This window comes from Takifugu flavidus, chromosome 16 (assembly GCF_003711565.1).
Source record: "Takifugu flavidus isolate HTHZ2018 chromosome 16, ASM371156v2, whole genome shotgun sequence".
Lineage (NCBI taxonomy): Eukaryota > Metazoa > Chordata > Actinopteri > Tetraodontiformes > Tetraodontidae > Takifugu > Takifugu flavidus.
Genome location: NC_079535.1, coordinates 4231339 through 4250907, shown reverse-complemented (window position 1 = coordinate 4250907; position 19569 = coordinate 4231339). Strand labels below are relative to the sequence as shown.

The 19569-nt window shown below is 48.2% G+C and overlaps 1 protein-coding gene across 1 annotated transcript; it reads left to right on the top strand.

Moving 5' to 3' along the window:
- The first annotated feature begins 1596 nt into the window (after nt 1–1596).
- On the top strand, nt 1597–17993 carry plppr3a (phospholipid phosphatase related 3a). Its single transcript, XM_057059287.1, has 9 exons — nt 1597–2238; nt 5495–5598; nt 5760–5945; nt 8265–8394; nt 8955–9150; nt 10028–10085; nt 11220–11393; nt 13694–14515; nt 14666–17993. The coding sequence occupies exons 2-9, from the start codon at nt 5518–5520 to the stop codon at nt 15674–15676; spliced, it is 2658 nt and encodes an 885-aa protein (XP_056915267.1). The 5' UTR covers nt 1597–2238; nt 5495–5517; the 3' UTR covers nt 15677–17993.
- Nucleotides 17994–19569: the final 1576 nt, after the last annotated feature.

Below are 19569 nucleotides of genomic sequence, written 5' to 3'. Positions count from 1 at the left end.
TTCCCCCGGTAATAAAACAAACAATGGGGCCTTTGTCAGAGGCGGAGTGAAAATAATGCAGAGCTGAACAGCAGAGCGGCGACAGGCTTCCAGGGGGGCATCAAACCCGTCCGGGGCTGACATTTCAGACAGGCTGACGCGCTTTGTGTGGGTGTCTGACGGCGGAGAGGTGGCCGTTTCCTGCGCTCAGGAGGAGGAATTGGGTCACATGTGCGAACAGCAGTCAGGAAGGATCTTAATCAAACGTAAAAATCCCCAACGTATGCCCCCCCCCCCCCCCCCCCCCCCCCCCCCCCCCCCCCCCCCCAACACCCCCGGCACTCAATTAGGATCCAACTTTATGGTGATAACGCAATAACTAAGGACTTCCTGTCGTGCACTAACATATGCATGCCAGGCAAGGTTCTGCACGTGCCGCATCCCTGCATCGGCGTGACCCCCCCCCCCCCCCCCCCCCCCCCAACACCCCCGGCACTCAATTAGGATCCAACTTTATGGTGATAACGCAATAACTAAGGACTTCCTGTCGTGCACTAACATATGCATGCCAGGCAAGGTTCTGCACGTGCCGCATCCCTGCATCGGCGTGACCCCCCCCCCCCCCCCCCCCCCCCCCCACACACACACACACACACACGCACGCACCTCACTCCCCAATCTTGCTTTCTCTAGTAGGTGAATGGAGGCAGAACCGGTGAGTGATGAGTTTATTAGCTCGTGCCAGCTGTGACCTACCCCTGGGTATTTGTCTTGGGGGGGTCGATTTATGCATGTGTGACGATGTCTAGTGCGTGCGTGTGTGGGCTCTAGGAGCGACGGGTAAGGGGGCTTCAATTTTGTTGTGAGACCCACAGGGGGAGTACCCCCACGAGGACCGGAGAGAAACTCCCTGGCAACTGGAGACAGGATCTACACTAAACAGGATGGTGGGGGGTGGGGGGAGCCCCTATTCCTCTCACTCCAACCCTCACAGAGTCAAATGACAGGGATTGAGAAAAGGAGGGGAGGTGAAAATACTTGAATGAGTGTGAAACAGTGATCCTGGACAGCGCTTCTCGAACTGTCCGTGAACGCCTCACTGGGAGGATTTAAATTCAGGGTTTGAACCTTCACTTGGGTTAATCATGGGGGAATGGTGGGCGTCTTGGAGGGAGCGTGCGCGTCAATGGAGGATTGCGCGCGTCCACGTGCACGCACAGTCCGTACTTTGAAGTTAATTGCCGCAATGTCATTGGAGATGAGTCAGTGAACGCCACGTATGGGTGTCTGTGGGTGTGCTGAAACGGTACGCGTGTTTTAGAAGCCAGCCAGCCCGCCCCCCCATGGGGGTGGGGGGCTGCCACGCCCTTTCAGGGTAAACAAAGGCAAATGCATCACGGCCGTCACAGCATTACAGCGAGGGTCTCACCAGGGGGAATCTGGGAATCTGATTTTCCCATCAGATGTTCGTGATCACAGAGACGTCCTGTTTCCAGGGGCGCACATAGCTCCCAAAACCCGCCCACTCGCCTTTACGCACACATCCGCGCACATTCCGAATCCATCTCTTTGTCTCGGTGGTAACCCCGAAAGAGGAATTCAGTAAGGAAAGAGTGCGTGCGTGTGTGTGCGTGCGTGCGTGTCACTGTGTTGACCAGACTGTCTCCTCCCCCAACCGTAATCGCACACACAGCACCGTCTCGCCTCCCCCTGCACACCCCCATTCACCCCCTCCTCCCGCACGGCCCTCGTGCCTTTGTGTGTGTGTGTGTGTGTGAGAGAGAGAGAGAGTGAGTGCTTGCGCGTGCTGTGAAGCTGACTGCGTACCCGAAAATCCACGACACGGGCGCGTTGCATGGAAGTAAGCGTTTTGGGGGGGGAGGACAGTTCTGATGTGGAAGAGAAAAAGCTGCAGGTGGAAGTGAAGAGGGGGAGGAACCGGGACGCACGTGAATCTCACTCATCCACAGCCAGGAAGCAGGAGGAAGAGGAGCACAAGTGCCGCAAATTGGACTTTCCTGCTCCCCCTCGCGGCTCGACTGCGCCCCCCCTGTCTTCCCACACCTTCTTCCCGCCGTCCGTCCATCCTCGACCAGGAATTCCTCTCGCTGCCGCCGGGAGGTTCGGGTTTCGGGCTCCGGGGTGTGCTCGATGATGACGGATTAAAGGGCGCCGCCAAACTGGAGCAGCACGCGCGACCACGCCGGGGTGGAAGGGGGCGCCGGGACTCGGTGAATTCACGGAGCCCCCGGGACAGAGGTGAGTGCTCGGGCTGTCCGACCGTGACTGTGGGGCTCTTCTCTCCAGCACATGGGTTTCACGCCTCCATTATTGATGATCTCATGCGCGATGTGCACATTTCAGCCCGTGTTTGAGTTCCATCCAGCGTGCTTTTAGAATATTTAGATTTATCGGGGTTTATTCGATCAAGAGATGGAGATGAATTAAAACCACGAAGCCCCTTCACATACGGACGCCTCTCTCTCCGTTTCATGCACCGTATTGAATCGATATCGGGACCGATCTCCAATACAAAGGCGGCCGATGAAGTTGTGTCAGCCCTCCTCCACATCCAGGGCAGCATATGGCTCTTTATGTGCGTCTGCTGTTCGGGGCCCTGCAGTGGCCCAGGCTCTGCAGCTGAGCCTGGGCTGACAGGAGCCTGATCAGGGGGGTGGAGGATTGATTCTCAGATGTGTGTGAGAGTCGCATGTGCATTCTGATGACGCTTATAGGACCTGTGGGCGCCACATGATGCCAAACACGGCGCGGTTTGCGTAGGGTGAATTATTGCTGCGTGCGCTGTGAATTTTTCATCTTAGAATTCAGAAATTGAACACCAGGGGAGGAACCAGGCTGGGTGGGTCGCTTGTTTAACTTATTCTACCTCGTCCTCATGTGCAGGGGGCGTTTCTGTTGACTGACACGAGCAGTTCTTGTTTTTGAAGAGTCAACTGATTTTGTGGTGTAAACGTGTGGGACTGAACTGGTGCAGGGTTGGGAACTTTGAAACGGCCGGCCCTGGCAAAGGAGATAAAGCTGCTGAAGGCGGTGGGGTTATCATGGTTCCCAAACTTTGGTGCCCAGAAGAGTGGTACGGAATGGGCGGAGCCAATCGCACTGCTTTTCACCGATTGGACACTGTTGGTCAGCTCCTGATCTTGTCCCAGTCACATTTTCTATATTAATATGAGAATTGAACATGTTCACGTTGCTTTTTTAAAATTACCTGAGTACACAGGCCCTTGGTGATGATGTCACGCTGACATGATGTCATGTCATGGCAAACCAATCCGACACATGGTGAAGCGCAAAAGTGTAGAATTACATGGAAGCCCTGGGATCAGATCGCTTGAGCGATGAGGGAGAGGTGGGTGCTACAAACACGCTAGCACAGAATCCCTCGCCGTTTCCTGGATCTGTGGGAGAGCCAGAGGAAGCTCGTGGATCAGCTCATCTTTCTCAGGTGTTTGTTTTCTACCAGCATCTCCCCTCACTGCTCTGGAGGCTCCATTAGGTTAGGCTAGTGATATGATAAAATCTATGTCCGTGTCATCAATTATTCATGTCATCAGCTACAGATGTGCCCAAAAATCAGCATTGATTGCATTCGAGTACATCAAATTTCACTGCTGTGTGATACCACTGTGCACCATTCTCCCCCACGATTGCCTTGTTGGTGGACTGTGAGTCCTGCATTTGGCACCACAGGCTGTCTAGCCCACCTCAGTCTCACACGCGTTGCAAATGTTGCTGCGGTGTTGGCAACAAGGACCATGCAGCACACAGACTACACGTTCTGAAGCCCAACACACACCATGATGTGTCCCAGAGGACAAATTCTGCTGTGACCGATAAATGAGAGCCTTTTTTTCCCTCAGTGTGTGTGTGTGTGTGTTCTTGCTAACATTATACAGTAAGGACCACAATGCAAATTTCACCTGCAAAATGAGGACATTACAGGAAGAGAAGACATTTTGCCTGGTCATCATTACTGAGTTAGAATTCAGACCTGGTTGAGGTTAAGGTCAGAAATTGATTGAGTTTAGGGTCAGGCATGTAGCACTGAAGAATAGGAGCTGGGGCATGCATTATTATCATCAATGAGAGTCCTCAGAAGGATGGAAATTTAAACGTGCGTGTGTGTGTGAGTGTGTGAGAGAGAGGGGTTTAATTGTCAAGTGGAGTAGGTCAATAAGACCAAGTGGCTGGGAGAATGAGACCCTTCTTAAGCTGCTTACATCTCCACTCCATCCATCCATCCATCCATCCATCCACTGAAACTTTTGTGTGTTTTCTTGTGTTTGTTTTATTGCTGTTAATGTATTTATCCTTTTCCCTCTTCTCCACTCATCCTTATTATTGGCAGCTATGGAAATGAGACTGTGGAAGTCTTTGATTTCCTCCTCCTCGCACCGCCTCAGGGTCAGGGCCTCTTATCTGGGAGAGACATGGCAGGAAAACTGGGAGGATGGTGATAAAAGAGAGGAGGAACATGGGAAAGAGAAGGTGCTGGAGAGAAGAGAGAGGGGATTAGGAGGCTGAAGGGCAAGCAAACATCAGCAAAAAAAGCAGAGCAGTGCTCAACAAGGGCGCAAAAAACAATAATCTGAATTGAAGCAGAGGCAGAAATAGGTAGACGTGCTGCGACGGCTGGCCTCAGATCAGCCAATCCGACTTGCGTCAGGTTGCCTTTGCATCACACGCATCGCATCTCAACTTGATACCTCTGCCAATTCCCTTTATAGGCCTTTGAGCTGGTGACATCTGGGTGCAGATCCAGGAACTGAATGTGAAATCTATGTTTTTTCTAAACCGTCACAATAAACCAAAACAAATAAGGCTAAAAGTGGCGAGAAAGCAGCAGCCATCCAGCCTACAGGCCCACACATGCATCATTTCTAAATAGTTACTTCTGAGAAAGTGATTTTTAGGCTAAATCTAAATGTTGGAATTTAACAAGTGGCATTTTGTTATCTAGAGGGATTGTTAGCATAGTTCCCTCAGGAACAACTATTGGCTACAAGATCAGGTTTAGATTGTTTGTGAAAAAAAATTCCAACTGTAATTGCTGCATATTGAAGTGTTGTTAAAGGCATTTTGGTCAATTATTGGATGCTCATGTTACAAAAAGCAGTCTTTTTTTAAAGTCTTTCCATCCTCAGTTGTCAATTAAAGTTAGGAATAGGCACCAATTTGTCTGCAAAATGAGAAATTTTGAGATGGAACCTGGCGTGGGAGCAGGAAGGAAAGTTTAAATTGAAGGCAGGATGGGAAGAAGCTGAGAAAATGATCAAAATGGGGACAGGAAGAGGAAAAGTGGGAGATTAAGTAACGGGAAGGAAGGGAAATGGGTTCAGACATGAGGAAGCCTCAGGGGGAAAAGTTAATTTTTAACATTTTCCCTTGGCAATTTTGGGCTGTGGGAGGAGCCAGGATTAACGGCGTGTTTTCGCGCTGTGTGAAGTATTGATGGCGGAAGCGCGTCACAAACTTTCTCGCACTCTCGCGGCAGGCTGCGACTGGGCCCACCCCAAGATGATGTCGCCCAAAAGCAAGGCCAAGAAGAAACCACCCAAGGACAGCCTCACGCTGCTGCCATGCTTTTATTTTGTGGAGGTACGTGTAGATTCCATTGATGAATCATCTTTGAGAAATAAAATGCAAAATAAGTGCATGGGAAATTAGAATCATGCTAAAAATGGTTGAATGGCCTTATTATGAAACATCAGTCCTTCTTTTGTCCTTGCGCTGCTGCCTGTGTGGTCGTGCCTGTCCAGCTCCCCATCGTCCTGTCCTCCTTGGTGTCCCTGTACTTCCTGGAGCTGACGGATGTGCTGTCCCCGGCGATTGTGGGTTTCCGCTGCCACGACCGTGACCTCTCTATGCCCTACGTGGAGACGGGGGATGAGCTCATTCCCCTGCTGATGCTCCTGAGTTTGGCCTTCGCTGGTCCGGCTGCATCTGTAAGTCCAACCTGACTGCACGCACATCAGGGAATAACATTGAATCTAGCGATACATATACAGTGGAACCTCTACTTACGAATTTAATTCATTCCAGAAGTTGCTTCGTAACCTGAAAATTACATCAGTAGAGACACGTTTTCCATGTAAATGCCCTAATCCGTTCCAAGCCCCCAAAAATTCGGACATAATTTTTTTTATAAATCATAAAAATGCATCAAAACATGTAACAAATACATGTTACAATTAGATTACCGCACAATAAATGTAGGAATTCAGTGCAAGGCTTCTCAAGGAACAAAATTTACTTTATTACAGGCTAATCTTACATTAGCCGTCATTACTAGCAACGAACGTTAACACTTGGTGGTAACACCGCCATCTAATGGAACATTACACTAACATACGAACACCCACAATAAATAAAAATTAAATGAAGGCGACGCTGGGATACACACAAACCTGTACATATTGACGTCCCTCCTAGCCTTACAGGAAGATGCTAGGCGATAGCCAATGGCAGAGCAGCTACAAGCATGTTTGCGTTCGCTAAACTCCACGAGCTGCGAGTAGCAGCGGTAGCGTATTTTTGACGTTAGTATCCTGAAATTTCATTCGTAACAAGAGGAAATTTTTTCCTGTTGAGACGTTTCGTAACCTGAAAATCTCGCATGTAGAGACGTTCGTAAGTAGAGGTCCCACTATATGTATTTTGATATAATACTGAACATAAATACTGGCATAGGCACCATCTTTTATGGGAGTTAGAATGTTGCTTCATCGTGTTTCTGGACGTGTCCTGATTGTGGTTCCTGTGAAAACGAATTTAGCATGTCATTCTGTACCTGCATGGTGGTCGCTATGCTTGGCTAGCTGCAAGCAGTTAACTTAGCTATCAAATGCTCCCATAATAGAAACTTCAGTGAAAGAAACGTGAAACAAAGTGAACCGAGTGGGTTTTGAAATCCAAAATGAGAATAATGTGGTGTTTCGTTAATCTAACTGTTGCTAACTGCTAGTTACAACATTTCCCCCTCAGTTGTGGAATGACACAGAATGATGTTATTTAGCATTGTAGTCATTGTGTATGCTCGTTATCCTGGCGCTATTGAGCAGCCTAACTGATTAGTGCTCCCAGTTTCAACATTAATGATTCATTAAGTTTAAATTGAAACTGCTCATTTTGGTGGGAAAGCTCTCCATGTTGCTGTTACAGTAAGACCATCTGGGCCACGGTGGCCACTTTTCTCATGGAGCCTGAAGCTCAGGCAGTAAACTGAGCTGCTACAGTCCTCTGCCTCACATCGGCAGCCAAGCTAACAGATAAAATGTTGTTCTGTCTTCAAAAGGTGTTTGCTAACTGATGGGGGAAAAGCTAATATATGCAGACAGGGTTGCATAAATGGATCAGCTGCTCTTTTTAATGAACCAACATAAGTTTAGCAAGAGCGGATGCACAAACATGTTGAAGTCAGTAACACACCCCCAGTCTGCAGCTTGGGCTCAGGGTCGCTGGGTCTTCTCCCGGGAGATTTTATTAAGAGATGCATCATTTCTCGTATTTTTAGGTTTCAAACTCTGCTTTCAAAGTCATCTGGCATGAAAGTAAACGACAAATCACCAAGCACCGCAGTATCAATTATAGATGAAAGAACGGAAACATCAGTTCAGAGACATTGGTAAAATCCTAAATCCTTCAAAATAACTCCGTTCTGCACGCCGTAACGTGCGCTGAATGAGCCAGCCAGTTGGTTGGCAGGGTTAAAAATGCAAAAGCGTTCACTTCACTGCACATTACCGCGACCCGTATTTGATCAATATTCCTTCCACTGTTGGTCTTTCCGTCTCCTTGTTAACATGCCACTAGCCCGCTGCTAAGGCGTTGCTAGCCAGGTAAACTGGGCCGACAGCGGCGTTTCCCAGCTGTCCTATGGCTTCAGCATCTGCTGAGCAATGATGGGAACACAAACTGTCACCTCACAGCAACCTCGCTCTTCCCTCGGAAACCTGGAATCGACGTGCGCGTTGATTAATGCGCACCTGACATTCTGAGTGCGCGCCTCCAAACACGCCGCGGGAACCTTCGCCGCGATCTATATGCAGACACACACGGCTAATCCATCAGCAGCGCGGAAACGAGCAAACGCCTCCAACACTCATCCGTCACTCTGATTGTAACTGATTACAATTCAATAACAAACCCCCCTCCTCCCCCCTCCCTCACAGAGATGGATCCTTGATAACTACAGACTTTTTTTTTCAGGCTCCTTTTGTCACAAACGTCCGCCGCGGCTCCTCACGCTCTCCGTCTCTCTGCAGATCATGCTGGGGGAGGGGCTGATGTACTGCATGCAGTCCAAACTGAAGTCGTGTCCCAAATCGGAGAGCAGCATCAACGCTGGAGGGTGCAGCTTCAACTCCTTCCTACGCAGGACCGTGCGCTTCGTTGGTACGTAAGAGTCGCACCTCTTACCTTCTGTCTTTCCCTCTTTTTTCAGACCACCATCCCGAGTCTTTTGGAATTGGGGTCACATTAAAAATCGACAGCACTTCCTGTCCTTCAGTGCTGCGGAAATTTTAGCCTCGGGGGGTCTTTTCAGAGGCTCTTGTTGCTGTCAAAACACATTATTTGTCATAGATGCGCACCCCTGATGTTGACGAAGATGATTAAGAAGCTATTTATCATTTAAACCACCCAGAATCGTTGTCGTTGTTGTTTGGATGCAGCAGAGCTACACATGGGCATTAAGTGATTGGGTAAATATAATAAGCACAACAAATCGGGGATGTCTGAACCAGTTTTAAGCTTTGAAGTGAAAATAAGTATAATTCAGCACTGCAGACGCGTCACAACACAGCAAAATCTGTTCCCAGAGCCTTTTTAAAGCCGCTGGAGCTAATTCAGCGTTGTTTTCGACCACAGGTGTTCAGGTTTGAACGGCTCAAGGTGGCCAATCCACCAGGGGCTTTTATCTTATTCCCCGTCTCTCTTCTATCCTTCTCACTCAGGTGTTCATGTGTTTGGTCTCCTGGCAACAGCTCTGGTGACAGATGTCATCCAGTTAGCTACCGGGTATCACGCCCCTTTCTTCCTCACCGTGTGCCAGCCCAATTATACAGCCCCGGGGGTGTCATGTGACAACAACGCCTACATCACCCAGGACATCTGCATGGGCAAAGACCAGTACGCCATCATGTCGGCAAGGTGGGATGTTCACGCTTCATTTCTGAGGGAATTTTAGCTGCAGATAAATGTTCTCGGCTCCGTCTGGACGAGTTAATCCCAGATGCAGGAACTTGATGAGTTGTGCCGCTGTTCCCGGCAACTCTGCAGCTGGTTTTGTGACAATTGCCCTGCTCATGAGGGCTATTATTCCTTGCCTGGGAGCAGTTGCAGGAAGTTCCTGCACCAGAGCTGCTGCGGTTGGTTTAAGGGTCCAGACAACATATTGCCGGCATGATGTTGGCCAGTGCCAAGGCCAGCTGTTTCCACATCTGCCCCAGAAACAACAAAAACACATGAGTCGCAAAGGTGGAAGCAGCTTCGCGATGTTATCAAAGCGGGCCTGTTGTTGCTGTACTGTTTCCACCAAATCAGCTCGCAGGAGTGGATCCGCTCCAAATCGTACCCCTGAGAGAGTCAAAAGGGGCCAAATAAGTGTGTTTCAAAGGAAAGCAGCCTGGATCAGTACAAGCTGATGTAACAAAGCATCAAAAGGTAAAAATCATCGGTGGCATCAAGATGGTCCGGGATTTCTGGAGTTCTGCAACCAGAGTTTAGCTTGATGATAAAAACAAATCAGTTTTTCACTCATGCAGGAACAGATGCAAAATTCTAGCTAAGCTGTCATTTGAATTGGGCTTTGACGGCCGCAGGCCCTTTGATGATCCTTTGATCCACGTTGGAGTTCAATTTCAAACTTCTTGATTTTAAAAGAGCTTCTGGAAAAGACATGTTTATCACTCTATCCTTTAATAATCAACCCTCCTACCTGGATTCTGGTTTATTCCAGGCGTGATAAATACACTCAAAGCTAATGTTTCAGTCTTTCGCGCCTAACTCTCCCACTTTCTCCCCTCAGGAAAACTTTCCCATCCCAGCATGCAACGCTCTCTGGCTTCGCTGCTGTCTATATCTCCGTAAGCACTCCTGCTTCTCACCTGACAACCGCCTTTTTGTAACCTAAAGCATTTACCTCTCACTTTGCACGTGTAACTAGTGTCTTTACACTACATTTCTTTTCAGCACTGTATTTACTGGTGTAATTATCTGCATTCATGCCAGCTGTCCTGCTAAATCTAAACAAGTGTTGCTGCTTAAACTGTGTAGAAAGAAATACACCGACATCAGACATCTTTTCCCTTTCAGTCATTAGACTTTGAATCTGATTAGAACTTGGAAACTACAATTTCAAAGTTAGTTCAGTGCAGAGAAAAGTAGAAATTCTATTTTTCTCTAAGCTAGCCTCCCTCCACATGCAGATTCTCTCCGCTGGTCCTACCGCTGCTGCTTCGCTGAGCCGACATTGGCTCATTAAAGTTCGCCAGACAGGAAGCTCATTAGAAAAGGCAGCAAAGGCAGCAGAGAGGGGATGGGGGGGGGGGTGTAAGGGGGAGAAGAGACTTTCGATCCCAGAATTGTGTGGGCTTTTTCTCTCTGCAAAGTAAAATAGCAGCCCTCCGATCAATTTTCCGGGGTTCTGTTCCTTACTTGCCGCCACATAGAGACACGGGTTCCCTGTTTTTGTGATCAGAGTCCTTTCGCAGCGAGTTAAGAAGCAGGGAAAAGTCTCGTATGTGCAAGGCCTTCGCAGAACGACAGAAAGAGCTTTTGACAGCAAGTCGAAGGGCCCCCTGCAGAGACGTTTCTGTCCCTCTCATGCTTTTGTAGGAAAATCACCACTGAAAGAGAAGACTTTAAAATCTGTACTTTTGCAAAGGCAGCTTTCCTGTCATTCAACCCTTTACGCAGTCGGAACACAGTATAGCGAGCATGCAGCTGATCCTCCAGCTTTCCTCCCCACTCTCACCCTGTCATCCATCACATTTCAGTTGTTACTGAACATGTTGTCACCTATTGATTTTAAAGGTGAGGTTATTGATGCGGGTAACAAAGCCAGGCAACTGTCTCCCCAAAGTTTGCTTTGTGCTAATAAGCTGAGCTAACTGCTAACTTACGGCCTGTTTTCTCTCTATCGATCACCAAATCTCAAACCGCATGTGACGGACATGTGAAAGACCTCGCATCTGATCATTCCTCTTCCTTCCGTGCAGATGTATTTCAATGCCACCATCAGCAGCACCACCAAGCTCCTGAAGCCGCTGCTGGTGTTTGCTTTCTGCATGGCTGCGGGCCTCGCGGGGCTGACCCAGATCACCCAGTATCGCAGTCACCCCATCGACGTCTACGTGGGGTACCTGGTAGGAGCCGGCATTGGTGTCTACCTGGTGAGTAAACCAAGCGCATCCTCAGGGAACATTTCAGCTTGATATAAAGCTTGTTATGTGTAAAGGAAATGATTACCTCCACAGCCAGCATTTTTACGCAAAATAACTCAAAATGTTGATTGTGGTTCATGGAAGATTACCGTATTTTTGCGACCATAAGGGGCACTTAAAAGTCGTAAATTTTCTCCAAAATGGACGGGGCGCCTTGTAATGTGGTGCGCCCTATGTGTGTACCGAGTTCCAAAATCTGTAAAGGCTTTTCGGCTTTCGCAAAAGCCATTTTGGATTATTTTCGGATACAGAAGATGATGTACGTGAGTACATTGCTAAACACATGCTAGCATGCATGTTTTAAGATAGCATACCAGTATGTTTTACCCGCGCCCTATAATCCAGCGTGCCTTATGTATGTGTTAACTACAGAAATGGCATCCGTAACTGAGACTGCACCTTTTAATACGGTGTGCCTTATGGTCGCGAAAATACGGTAAATTTTGGTGGTGGCTTGATCATATAGCCACCAGGTATGTTATGTAAGCTTGTATTACTGCCAGTGCTTAATTTGTGAAGGAAGTCGGGAGGTCTCAGAGTTGATTGAGGCATGGATTCAGCGAAACAAAACGGGGTTCAGTGCAAAAACGGAGCAACACCTTATATAGCCTTTCTGGCTCAAAAAGGAAACAACACTATGTGCACACCATGGCGACATTTATTTTATTTCACAACATGTAACACTGCACTTCCTGGGTGTGAAACGTCAAACCAAATGCACTGCAACAATTGTTTTCACAAGAAGCCATTTTCTATCGGATATTAAATTAACCAAAACACCTACTGGATTTGACAAACAATCCATCATGTCAACAGGCTGCTTGTGGGACTTTAATATAAAAATACATAGAAATGCTCACGCCCGGTTCATTAGCAGCATTAGCCTATTGGTAGACGTACTGGTATCCTCCCTGGTCTCCAGGTTTCTTGATCCCCGGAAGCGATTTTTGCTTTTTTGGGACCCAACTTGCCAGCATGTTTTTAAGCAAATTTTGCTGCCCGTTTTGACATTTTTCACCCGAGTGAAACGAGTCTCAGCAGCCTCAAGCAGCACAATCAAACTTGCCGCTTGAAGCGCCTCGACTCCCCGCCTTATGCTAAAAATTCACCTCAAAACACCAAATCATCAAAATCTCCTCAAAACATTGAACAATACAATGAGTTTTGTGGGACTTGAATGGGGAATAAATGAACACAGATAACAACAGGGAACATTACACCAACAGTAGTTTGGGGGGGGGGGGGGGGTTGTTTTTAATTGCTTCTTAACAAAAATACGTTTGTTCTTGCAAAATTCCTTTTGAATTTTTCCGTGTTGGTGTTTATTTAAAAATATGTTTTGCAAACAGACCTATCCATATAAATTTGAATTGCTTTGGTGGGTTTGCTTTGGCTGCTGTGTCTCTTTGTGTTAGTCACAATTTAGCACTGTGGCAGCATGTGCTAACAAACACTGCTTTTTTTGCCACCTCTTTCAGCATTTTTTTTTTGGCATGCTCTATTTATAGCTCTTCCTATTACGGAGGGAAAAGAAAGAAAGAATAATCCGATAAGATTTCTCTGGAACAATTTCACACTTGATTTAAAAGAAACTTGTTATTGCCATTTTTCATGCCTCTCCCTCCTCTTACTGTCTTTTCATGTTGTTTTAAGGAGGTGGGACGTGTATCTGTTTCAATACTGTTTGAACTGTGAGACAAGGCGGTCGGGAATGTTACCGGGAATGTTTCAGGTTACTCTCATGCTAAACAGGACGAACAACTGGTCGTCAGTTTCTTCGCTCAGCCTGGAAGGGCAACTGTATTTTTGACCTTTTCATAACGCATCTGAGGATTTAGTCTTCCCACAATCCAACAATTAAAATGAGCTGCCACCGTATCTTAGCAACGATCCTGGTAACATGGGGTAAGGTGAGGGATGAGGTTTAATGTCTTTGCTGATGAAGGCACAAACAAATTTCCAGCTCTGTTCCGTGGGAATCTATCCAGTTCACATAAACTAGTCTGGTAATGTTATGCAGCGTTGTTGCTAATCAAGTGCTAAAGCTGGAATCAGGAGGAGGTAATGCTCTCAATGTTGTGCAGGGCAGAGCCTGGGTGGAGAGAACATAGGTCCTCATAGACTGCATGAGGCAAATGTTTAGAATTTCTACCCTAGGATCTAAGGATAATATCCAACCCTGGAGGACACTCCGAGAGCTCTCAGGATGCTTAGAAAAGTTATATTTATTTCTGTCTGTCCTCTGTCAGGCTGTGTACGCAGTGGGAAATTTTAAAGCAGCAGAAGAAGATGCCCCGGCTGTACAGAGACTGACCCCGGCTCAGCAGAAGGATGGCCTTAGGGTGTTGAGTCAGCGGAGTCATGACTCGCTCTACCGGAAAACTCCGAGGGTGTCTGAGAGCAGAGAGGAGCTGGGGGCAGGGCTGGGGTCTGGGGCCCGGAGCAAAGTGAGGAGGGAAAAGGCCTCCCTGGGCTCCCTGAAACGAGCCAGCGCTGACGTGGAGCTCTTGGCAACTCGTGGCCCTATGGGCAAGGAAACCATGGTAACATTCAACACCCTGCCCCGAGTCGCAAATGGTAACAGCCCCATCTCCCCATCGGACGAGCCAGCTACCACCCAACGTCACATGACCTTCCACGTCCCCTATGACTCTCAGAGATCACGGCAGCTGGTGACTGAGTGGAAACAGAGGTCACTGGAGCTCCGCAGCCAGAGCTCCAGGGAGGATGAGGACGGGCCGGACGAAAGAGACGGAGATGAAGGAGGATCGGGAGAACTGAGGAACCAGGAGATGCCTTCTTCTCTTTATCCCACAGTGCAAGCCAACAAAGGCATTGCTACCCCCACTGCACCCAGGATGGTTGTGGCACCCCCACTTGTTCACATCCCAGAAGAGGCCTTGCGCCCGCCACCAGTCTCCCCCAAGAGCGCCAAGACCCGGGCTAAGTGGCTGTCACTAACTGAGGGGGGTACAGTGAAGGAGCCATCCAAAGGCCCCATTGAGGTGTCTACTCCCCGTGTGCCCAACACTCAGCCCAACCAGCACCCCAGCCAGCAAAGAGTCACTCAGGTAAGAAGACCTCACCTCCGTTTGACACCCGTTGGGTCAGGATGTCTTCAGTTCTTTAACAAGAGGTTTTAAGAATGGTCCAACATATTTTGATAGATATCCTGCAGGTCCTAGCCCTTGATGCCAGTCTTTTCTCCTTTTATCATCCAGGTAATAGCCATGTCTAAGCAGCAGGGACCCAGCGCCGCATCTACAAAGACATCAGAAGGTGGCTCCTCATCTGGCGGAGGCTCCAACTGCTCCGAGTCCCCCTATTACCGGATCCCGTCTGATCGCGACAGCTGCATGGGGAGCAACCCGGGGAGCATCGCTGGAAGCGGGAGCATTGTAACCATTGACGCTCACGCCCCCCATCATCCGGTGGTCCGCGTGTCTGCCAGTAATGGGAAGCCATGGGAGTGGAGGAACACCATCAGCGGACACATGATAGCCTCCGACATGGCGGGGGACAAACAGCGGGCAGCTCTTCAGCGACAGGACAGCGTCGCTCAGTACCGCGATTACCGGACACTCCCCATGAAAACAGACTCCCAGTGTTCCTCCTCAGCCAGCGGGGGTGCAGACAGAGGTGCTGAGCTTCCTCCCCCACCTCTCCCCACCACCTCCTCCCCTCTGCCGCCTCCTCCACAGTTGTCTTCTTCCCCTTTACCTCCGCTGTCCCCCCACTCCTCTTCCCCCTTGCCTCCCCCTCCACAGCCGTGCTCCTCTCCCATGCCTCCCCCTCTCCCTCCGCCGACCTCCTCTCACATGCCTCCCCCACCTCATCTGTCTTCTCAGATGGCTCCACCGCCACTACCACCACCCTCCCAAACGCACCCACCTCCCCACTCATCTTCCAGTAAAATCCCCCCACCTCCCCACCCGTCCTCGTGTCAGATGGCAACACACCCATCCTCCTCTCAAATGCACCCACACCAACACCAATCGTCCTCCCAAATGTCCCACCATCCGCACCCATCATCGTCTCCTTTGCCACTACCGCCGCACCCCTCGTCCTCCAGCATGCTCCCCCCTCCGCCACATCCCGACCTACTGTTGGACGGCCACAGCCAGTCGCTGTCCCGCACCTCCACTTTGCCTCGGCGGCCCTCCGTGTCCGCACGCAGCCACGCAGAGCAGGAGCATTACTACAAGGCCATGCAGAACGAGAGGATGCTATAGTAGCGACGACAGAGGTCTTTGCTACATCAGCCATTGGACTTGAGGAGAAACATCTGGGAGAGGTGGCGAAACAAAGCAGGTGACCATTGACAAAAAGGTTTCGAGTCATTACCTGGATATCTTCAGTCATCATGCTGTAAACAAGGGAGCATTAGTGCTGGAGGACCACTGGGAGCTTTGGCTCACACATTCTCAGCAGGGGGTCTGTTTTTTTTTCTTCCCTGCTCACAACAGCTCTGATAAGATCCCAGTTTCAACTCAACACTTCCTGCTTGTTTCCCTGCATTCATAGAAAGAGAAGAGGCTGCAGCTGAAAGAGATATCAGGCAGAATGGTTTGGGATTTGTTCGCTCAAATCTCCCTTGAGAAGGTAAATAAGACTGAGGAAGCAAAACAACTGCAGGCAATGCTTGCTCTCCATAAACTGGCACAGCTGCTTCAGGTTTCTATCCATTAGAAAGAAAAAAACTTGCTATTGTAGCCAAATAAAACCCTACAACCTGAAGGCAGCGATACTGAGTTTAACTAGAGTTGTGAGAGCCACGACCCACAAATACATTACTCATGAAATAAGCCGACCTAATAGGGGATTTTACGTCTGAAGCCAAACAAATCTGTCGGTTTCCACCAAAAAAAGAAAGCTTTGGAAGCGGCCGTCTTGAAAGGAGCGTGAGGAGGAGGAATCATGGGTATAAGGAGGATTGCTCACAGTTGGGCAGCCCTACACAGAAGACACTGATTGGATTAGCACGGTAAACATGAGAGGTGGTGGAACGGAGTGAGGAATTGTTTCTGAACTGATGAAGGTAGGCCGGGCAGACCGAACCATAGTGAGTCAGGCAGCCGCTCTCTTCTTTTTTTTTCTTTCTGTGTATAAAAAAAACCTGCCACAGAGCCCGAGGCGGCTCTAAGGAGATTAAAGTTTGTTTATCAAACCGTGCTAGCACAGCCTCTCCTCCGTGGCTCTTCGCAGAGATGGGACTGTCAATGCAAAGGTGGCCAGTTGGGAGTGAAGCCTGCCATCACCACCAGCATGGATACTGACTCAGTCTGGGACCGTTTGTCATGACTTGCTAATGTCAGCTAGCATCTGAGTGACTTTGGTACCACCTTCTAGCTATGCATACTTAATGAAGGGTTTATTATTGAGTATTTTCTCTTTTCATGAGCGCTTATTTATGTGTTATTGATCAGAAATCCAATATTAAAAGCTGCCTCGGGATTGTCCGTTTGAAATTGAAAGGGCAGGTGATCCATCCTCCCGTACGCCTTCATCATGGCGCTGTCGGCGCCGCCCTTATTTAAGTATGCCATATGAGGAAGTGATACCAACACGTTACTTCACGCTGACAAGATCTGTAAAAGGCCGCGAAAGTGGGTTTCCTCGCCAGCTCTGGAATATTTCCACAGCGATGGCTTGATCAGCAAACATGGTCTCCCAGTTGCCGTGGAAACGGTTGGTGGGCAAAATGCATCTGTAGATGAGGACCATGCACTGCCATCAGTCCTTTAACTTAGTCCAGCACCTCAACGGCACATTTTAAGAAGAGTAAACCATTTCACAGGAGCTGTAATAAATTATTGAAAATAACCATGAACAAAATATCTGTGGGGGGGGGTGAACACCCCTCCTTCCTGTGTATCTACTGTATATTGTATAAAGTCGTGAACTGGTGCGGATCATACAGACTGGTCCTTTATTTTCAATCTTTGCCACAAAAACACAGGTGAAAACAGGTTTTTCTCTCCACTGATCCAGAGGGCAGGTTACAGGATATTGTTGATGGGAGGGGGGGTCGAAGGTAACAAGTTTGTATTCTGTAGTGGAGCTCCTGAAGCTGGTAGAAACTGTTGCTCGTCAGTTCGTGCTGCATGTGTGTACGAGCGTGTTTTTATTTGGGTTTTTTTTTTAAATAATTTTTAATTACAAGGATGCACAATGGTATTATGACACAACCACCAATTCAAGGTGTCTTCACAGCAGCGTATGAAATATTTAAACAAAGGCTTTCAGTTTTGGTGTATTGTGTGTAAGAGGTAAAGCAGAATTCTTCCCATCCAATAAATCTTGTGCATCCCTGATTTTAGTTTCTGTGGCTCAAGTCTGCAGCGTCGCCTCCGACAGAGCGTGCAGCGTTTTTCAGTGCTGGTGATTATCGTACTGCGTTCCCCCATTTTGACTGTAAAATATCCCAATATTAACCTGATATTATTCATTCTGTTATCACGCCGTGGTCCTCTTTTATGGGCTCATGTTTTATATCTGTGTTGATGTGTATTATTAATAAGCTGATTGAATAAAAAAAGGACTTCTTAATGGAGGTTTTATCTCGTTACTCGGCAGCCAAATCGTACGTGAGCAGCGTCGGCGCTTCCAGCCACGCTAATGAAAAGGACCTTCTCCATGGATTCATTGGTAATGAGTACTTTCATGCTCATTCATTCTCGGCACACACACGCTGTATGTGTGCACACTCACGGCCAGACGGATGTGTTGCATTTGCAGTGCAACATTTGCAGTTTTCCTGCGGGCGAGTGTCGGGTTTCCGTAATGAATTCTCCCGGAATGTTGGTCAATCCTAAATGACCGCCGGTGGTGGCTCTGTGTGTGTTCCTGCCTGTGTATGTGTGTATGTGTGTGTGTGTGTGTGTGAGGGTTAAGCTGTGCACATTAACATAAAGCGAATAGAAGTGTGTGCTTTTGTACTATATACAAAAACATGTTATATTAGACTGGAGCCAACAGTTTATTCAAGAGTTCAAATTAGAAGTTAGGAGAGCAGCAAAGACGGAGCAAATAGTGTGTGTTTGTGTTATTGTTTTTCTGTATTTCTGGGGTACTGTACTCTTTGTACAGGTTCTATTGTTTCTGGTGTATTATTTCATCCCACTGTGGGGACCAACCATTTTAGATCCCACATTATTGGGTTTGACTTGTATTTAAGGGCCAACAATGAACTGAGGGTGAAAGGTTGGGTTGGCTGAAATTGCTTTGAGTTAGGGGTTGTGCACGTGTATGTGTGTGCGTGTGTGTGATGAGACTGTATAAGCATTGAGGTTGCAGATGGTGTATGGAGGCCTGTCCATGAATCACACCCAGCAAGCCAGCTCTCTCTCTCTCTCTCTCTCTCCTTCTCCCTCCCTCTCTCCCCTTCTCTCTGTGTCTCTGTCTCTTCATGCCCCCCCCCCCCCCCCCCCCCACAAGGGTTTGTATATGTGGTGAAGAAGAAAGGACAGGAAATGTCTATGAAAGTCCCCAGAGAGCTAGAAGTACTAGGATGTGCATGTGTGTATGATTGCTTGTTTGGAGGATGCTGCTGACCTTCTATCAGGACTCTTTGGCTGCTCCAGGACAGCGTGAAGGTCTTCTTTCAGGTGGGTTTTTCCTCATGGCCCCCAACTTTCCGCCTTTTGCCCATCCCCTGTGATCCTTTCACACGTGGGGATTTGAAGCTTATACCCTGACTCTCCTCCGGTTCTCAGTTTCATGAATGACGGATTAGACTTCTGAAGGGTGACAGAGATCGGTGTATTTTCTGTCTAATCAATGGCTGGGATCAATTATAGCTCTCTTTTTCATGAAAATATCCCCCTCTGGTTACAATGTGTGATATGATCAGGCCATGGAATCCTCTGCGTCTTGTTTAACAGCCCCCCCAGCCCAATTTTTCCAGTCAGTTGCCAGAGGGGGAGGCTGACATTTGTAGAGAGCACTGAATCTTTGGACCAAAACAGTTCAAACTATCCTCATAAACATCCCAATTGAATTCCAATTGCTTCATAGTGTCTAGTACAATCAAAATTGACTTTAGGCGCTTTGCAGGCTGGAGTCAAAGCTAGCTATAGTGGCAAAAAGAAAACTTAAGCAGAATCAGGCTCATATATGGGGGAGG